This window comes from Mizuhopecten yessoensis, unplaced genomic scaffold (assembly GCF_002113885.1).
Source record: "Mizuhopecten yessoensis strain PY_sf001 unplaced genomic scaffold, ASM211388v2 scaffold7479, whole genome shotgun sequence".
Taxonomy (NCBI): domain Eukaryota; kingdom Metazoa; phylum Mollusca; class Bivalvia; order Pectinida; family Pectinidae; genus Mizuhopecten; species Mizuhopecten yessoensis.
In genome coordinates this window covers 704,029-710,964 of record NW_018407068.1, presented here as the reverse complement: position 1 = coordinate 710,964, position 6,936 = coordinate 704,029, and the positions used below count along the sequence as shown (strand labels likewise).

The window sequence follows — 6,936 nt, the reverse complement described above, 5'->3', positions numbered from 1 at the left end:
CCTTGAAAACAGGTCAAGGTCATTTTCGTTCTCAAACTTTGTAGGGCTCCTACCAACGAAGCTTTCAGCCAAATATCATGACTCTAGGCCTGTCTGTTCTTCAGAAGAAGTTGTTTAAAGGAAAAGTTGACGGACGAGGACGGCCGGACGGCCGGCCGGACGACGGACGCCACGCCACGGCATAAGCTCACTTGCCACTTCGTGCCAGGTGAGCTAATAAATGAAATAACCATCACTGCAATTTAAAAATAAATAATCCCTATCATATTATTGCATTTACTAAAATTAAACCCTTAAAATATTTTCTGAAAAGGAACTAGGAAGGAATGATGTCTGAAACAGTATCCTGGGATAAATCTGTTTTCGTTTATAAGAGACTGCATGAATGGATGAATTATTTACAAAATGTGAACAAATTAACTAAAATTGTTGTTTCAACAGAAGTTCCTTTTATATATTTTTTCTGACATTTTTGTTTATTTTGTCTGGTAACAAGTTTTTTACCTGCCCTAATGTCCTGCAATAATTTTAAAATTTTGGCAAACACTGAAATTGTAATCAACATTCAAATGAATGAATGATGTTTCTTGGTTAATAAACTGAGAAATAAGTAAATAACATTCACAATTATTAAGAAGGAATGAAACTTCAAGTCATGTAGTGTTCTATTTTATTTCTTCCTGGTTAAAAAAACCCACTGATTATAATCGGAAAATCAGTTAACGCAGGTTATCTGATTCTAACCCATGATCGATTGGCTTTTTCAACTGATTACCCAACACTAATAATTGGCTAATATACTTGTACTCTTATACCTACTGTTTCCGAGATAGTAAGCCATTTCGATTCGGTACCATAATTAATTTGTGACCTTTGACATCTGAACCAACGACCTCGGAAGCTATTAGTAGAGTAGATGGCATAATTGCCTACAATTGTTTAATGTATATGTGTATACAAAATACCTTCAGTTTCCGAGATATTTAGCCATTTCAGTGATATAATTCATTTGTGACCTTTGACCTTTTAAAACACGGAAAGTTGAAACCTGACAAAAAACCTGTTATAAATGTTAAACATTATTGCTTCTAGTATTACCATACCTTATTTGGAAGGAATTGAATAAAAAATAAAAGAAAGTTGTTGTGTTTTCTATATAATGACATGGTCTAGAGGTTTATAAACCAAGTGCCATAACTTTGTGAAAAGGGATGATAACCCAATGAAAAGTACTTTACACACATTTCCAAGCTACAAGGAGTGATATTAGCAAATTTCATTGAAATCCATCCAGTAGTTTAGGAGGAGTACACAGTACTACATTGCGTTAACAGATGGACAGACAACCTGATTCCAGTATACCCCCCCCCCCCCTAACTTCGATGCAGGTGGTATAAAAAGGACCATCAACACCTTACTAAAGTTGCATTTATGATCAGGTGAACACCAAGGAAAGTAATCTTGCTCAACCAGAATCAATGTATAACACGAATAAAACATCCCGACTGTACAGAAGGTCAACTAAACCTCAGCAGGGAGGATAATTTTTTAGTCTTATGCCACCCTCTCTAACTTCAATTACACACCCTTAAACATGTTCAAGGTATGGTTAGTGTTCAAGCTGATTGATTTTTGATATTCTGGTCTTTGTTGTCAATTTAGAACTTCTCTATAATATCAATGAAGACTTTTGAGAAATATAATAATTTTTTCAGTGTAACTCGCCAAAAATCTGTGGGTAGAATAAAGACTTACTACTTGGTAGGATTTGACTCCCGCTCTGTGTGTATAAGTAATACTGAAACATAAGACTGCTCAAACTGCTGTTGTCCCTCGACCATGGGGGAACCAACAGTACACACCATTTCCACAGCATAGATATTCTCCGACTCTGGAATGTCTGTCAATGGCTGGTCATCTCTGTACGGGATTCTGAACCCATTGTCATAGATCTGACATAACACCAACTGCAAAATCACAATTGATTGAATATGATTAATTAAGTTTTGTATGTTCCCTTTGTTTATGCTTGTATATTTTCTCTAGAATCAGGGGTGAACAATTTCACATTTAAAAGTAGCAGCATGCAGGCAGATTTGTATCGCTCACCTGTATTTAAGCAAGTAAACCAAGGTCATTATCATTCTCAAACTTGGTCCGACTCTATCCTAGGAAGCAACCAGCCAAATATGAAGATTCTATACTTTTTAATTTTTCAGAAGAAGTTGTTTGAAGCGTTTGACATATTTGACCGCTGTGACCTTGAAAGTAGATCAAGGTTATTTTCATTCACAAACTTTGACGAGCTCTATCCCAGGAAGCAACCAGCCAAATATGAAGATTATATACCTTTCAGTACTTCAAAAGAAGTCTTTTGAAGTGTTTGACACATTTGACCCCTGTGACCTTGAAAGTAGGCCAAGGACATTTTCATTCTCAAACTTTGTCTGGCTCTATCCCAGGTAGCAACCAGCCAAGTATGACGATTCTATACCTTTCTTTTATGCAAACTTTACAATGGAAGGGCTCAACCCTTTTTCTCTACCCGTATGGGAACAAATGAGTGATATTGTTTTTAAAATTTTAAATCACATTATTACTAAAGACATTGCTACACTGCTATGATTAAAGAAATAATAAGTGCGCAACCGGAAAAGTAAGTCGCGAGGAATGAAATAACAATGATGCATCACAACAAGCTTGAACTAGTTTTCAACTATGCTACATCAGCAATTCAGCAATTTAGTTCTTCAGAAGAAGTCGTTTGAGGTGTTTGCCACATTTGACCCCTGTGACCTTGAAAGTAGGTCAAGGTCATTTTCGTTCTCAAACTTTGTCTGGCTTCTACCAATGAAGCTTTCAGCCAAATATCATGACTTTTGGCCTGTCCGTTCTTTAGAAGTTGTTTAAAGGAAAAGTTGGAGGACGACGACGGACGGACGAGGGCAGGTGAGCTAAAAATTCTACAAGCAAAACTTTTCATACCAAATACTGAAAATTTCCAATAACCTTAACATATAACAGCTCCACATGTCAGTCACTAATCCATACAGTTGGTATGACAGAATGCTGCAAAAGGATTTATATTTCAAATTGTGAAATTATGAAAACAAAAACAACTTCAGGCTGGAAATAAAACCTATAGAAGTTGGTTGATAATATAAACATATACACGGTAGGCAGCTCTCAATTATAAAATCGTTCATATTCTATATTCAAGGCTAATTCAATCCCTTCACTTTTTTTCATAGTTGATCTGTCTGATTTGAATACCCTATTGATTCTTATGAGTGTACATACATATTTCTCCTTTATTTGAGTCCACTTTGAAATTTCTTGACGCAGATCTTTCACATAGCCGTATGCATTGAGACGCAGCCCTATTTTGGTCTGCTTAGGTGGTTTGTTTTCTTCCACGGTCTCCACCACAATTATGTAGAAAGGACGCATGACTTTGTTAGGAAGTGGTAGGGACAGACATAGGTAGTTCTCAAATGTGTTGCTCTGCTTGCCACAGTTTGGACACTGCAGTGACGAGCGGTACAGAGCTTGAAACAGATTATACAGTGGGCAGCCATTGTTGGCTGATAAGACTTCTTCAGCTGCTTCCTCATCACTCTGCTTCTTCCTAGACTGCAGCTTATAACAGTAGAAAAATTATCAATTAAAAATATGATTGGATATCCAATTTAAAAATTATATAAAAATGCATGTAAACATATACTATATATTGAAAGTTTTGTTTAATATGATAGCATATATTAAACTAGAATCATTTATCATTATACTGTACCTCTTCTGGTGGCTCTCTCTATGCAGTATAATAACATCACCACATACATTTCTAATATATAACTAATGTATAATAATATCACCAATTAAGATAAAGCACAATATGATTTCATCACAATTTCATGACGAAGAAAAAAAAGATTTTTCCCCCCCCATCTAATTTTTATTTTCAAAAATACATTGATTATACTTTGCTTAGTAATGGTATATTATTAATTCAATCTTTCAATTCTTTTTGGGGTTGAGATAGGGAGATCTAAAGCAGAGGGGAAGATTCAAATTCTTGAGTTAAATTTCCGAACGTAGATCTACACTTGCCCAGTGTTTGGCAACATATAAGAATCTCTCCCTGATGGTTGAGATACCCTATCTCACCCCAAGGTAGTGAACAATTCTTTTCCAGTTACCCTGTTGACCCTATAATAAATCTTTAATGCAATGTTGACCTTGCAATATCGTTGCTTATAAGAAATTCTACAAATTACACACTGCTAACAATATGAAAATTATTTTCTAAATTAAAGTAAAATCTATTTTACTTCCATAAGGAAAATAACAACAAAACAGGGATGTTAAGCATAATTTCATATTTAGAGTACTTATTACCTGTATGATGTTGAAACAATTCCTAGCTGACCTTTATTTTCATAGTAAATAGCTATAGTGAAATTTTTACTAGCATAAATTAACATAAAATCTACAAATCCCAGATGTCTGGAATTGTATCAAGGCTAGAAATGAATTTTGAACACCACTTATTATTTGGGGTAGTGGTTTCCAATGCATTTTACTTTAATCCATGTGCACATTCCACTAACCCAATATTATTCAAAAAGATAAGCATTAGCAAGCTGCATGGTCTCAGACTATTGGGCTACCTTTATTATCTAGCCCTGTACATGTACATGTGTATGCCCCCGAAGCCAACTGCTGTACAGTTATTATAGTACATGGTTAAGATATACATATATTTCAATCCAAGTAAATGATTTTGCATACACAAAGACAACCACACAAAAAAAGTTGTGAGTGGATACCTGTTTGATTTTGTTCTTGTTGTTTGCATTGAATTCTTCATTTATTCTATCTAACAACCAGAGAAGGAATTCCTGTGCATCATGCTGTGATGTCCCTTTATATTGGCTGTTGAATTTCCCAACAACTGTTTTGAAATTATCCGACACTTCACTGTGATATCTATTAGTCCATAGACTGTTAAGCAGAACTCCAAGTTGTTCGGTTACATTGTGTACATTACGAAATCCAAGTCTTCTCGAAGATGCTTTTTGATCATCTTTGTGTAATTGTCTGATGAAGTATTCAACAAAGCAGTCTGTACTGTTTAAACACTGAAGAATTGCATTCATAAAACAAGTGTTGCCATGATTGTGTATCCCAATCGTGCCAGGTGTTTCGTCACCAAAAGACGACAGGACCGGCGGTTTCTGCGATTTGGTAACGAGGGGGCGCGAGGTTGATTCTGTATATGGCCTTTCGGGAGACCGGTCATCCCGCTGTCTCGCACTCTGCGTCATCCCCCCTTTTGCCCCAATATGGTTGTCATCTTCCCGTCGATTTGATGACCATGAATTAGAATTATTCAGAAGCCTGCCCATCAAATTTTTTACGGACTTGAAAGAAGGCCTTGTACGACGTTTTGTCTTTGTGGGTAGCGTAGAAAAGTTATCTGGATCCTCACGAGTTTGTTCAATACGTTCTGTACCGTTTTTCGCTTTTACACTATCCAGATGCAGACTTTGACTAAACTTACGATGGTGGTCTGAAAGTGGACCAAATCCATCGTCATTGTACTCTTCTTCAAACACATTACCGACGGATGATGATCTTTGTCTACCACCTGGAATACTTTCGGTCATTCTGTGACCATATGCGGATATCGAAGATCAATATTTAAGAAGTTTTGACATTGTTTTTCTTTTAAGTTTGACTTCCTGTCCGCCATTTTTGATTTTTTCTTTTACAATGTAATATAAGAAAGGCTAACGGAGAAGGGGAAAAATCCGGAAACCTGCATTATAGTTTGAATTTATCTTTAAAACGGCAATTAGATGATACAAGGTGAAACGTTCATGTTAAAAAAACACCTGAATAATACAATGTCCCTACGGTGATTTCAGACGCGCCAAATCTGAACTTGAAATAAAAATTCATGAGTTATCTCCCCTATACAATATTCACGAACGCAACTGTGCCACTTAGGAGGTGATATATATATATATATGTACCATTTAAAAGTAGATATGGTATGTCAAAAGTGCACTTCACTCCATCATACAGTTGTTTCATCCTTCTCATCGGTGATGTTAGGGACCAAAACATCATACAGCTGTTTCGTCCTTCTCATCGGGGATGTTAGGGGCCAAAACATCATACAGCTGTTTCGTCCTTCTCATCGGTGATGTTAGGGACCAAAGTTTCGTCCTTCTCATCGGTGATGTTAGGGGCCAAAACATCATACAGCTGTTTCGTCGTTCTCATCGGTGATGTTAGGGACCCGACAAAACATCATACCGCAGCTGTTTCGTCCTTCTCATCGGTGATGTTAGGGACCAAAACATCATACAGCTGTTTCGTCCTTCTCATCGGTGATGTTAGGGACCAAAGTTTCGTCCTTCTCATCGGTGATGTTAGGGACCAAAACATTGGAAATCACTTGATTGTTTTTTACTCATGTTGAAACAGTCTATAAATCTACGCTGCCACAATTGGTACAATTTCGACAGTTTTTCAGTGATACTCAAAAATTCAGATCTTTTATCTGGAATGTTTCTTGATTCTTGACAAAGACTACCTATGGTGGTTCATTTTCAGAAAAAGATTTAATTCTACGTTATTTGTTTTTGAAAATAGAACGCTAAACTCGCAGTGAGATTTCGTCCGTTTTTCGGCCGTAATTAGTACCCCAATTGGTACACTATATCACAGTCTATGAAACTTGTTTTTATTTCTACTAGTTGATGTGCCGATTGCAACAAAACGTATTGCTTTTATAAATACCATACTGAACTACAATTGTATATTCCGTCTTTGCGTATTGCAGAGTTATCTTCTCTTGGGGGCAGGTATTGATTGTTACGTCATTGGTTTGTGTGAGAAAATTACGTCTTTTTCTCAAAAATTGAT

General features: G+C 36.3%; 1 protein-coding gene across 1 annotated transcript in view; it reads right to left on the bottom strand.

The window, feature by feature from the left end:
* Positions 1-5,771, bottom strand: part of LOC110453668 (ubiquitin carboxyl-terminal hydrolase 31-like) — a 19,330-nt gene extending 13,559 nt beyond the window's left edge. Inside the window, exons 1-3 of the mRNA XM_021502724.1 lie at positions 4,830-5,771; positions 3,301-3,639; positions 1,756-1,967 (exon numbers count right to left, since the gene is read on the bottom strand). Of these exons, the coding sequence (XP_021358399.1) occupies positions 1,756-1,967; positions 3,301-3,639; positions 4,830-5,669 (1,391 nt within the window). The 5' untranslated portion in view covers positions 5,670-5,771. The remainder of the gene's footprint in view (positions 1-1,755; positions 1,968-3,300; positions 3,640-4,829) is intronic.
* Between the last annotated feature and the right edge of the window lie 1,165 nt (positions 5,772-6,936).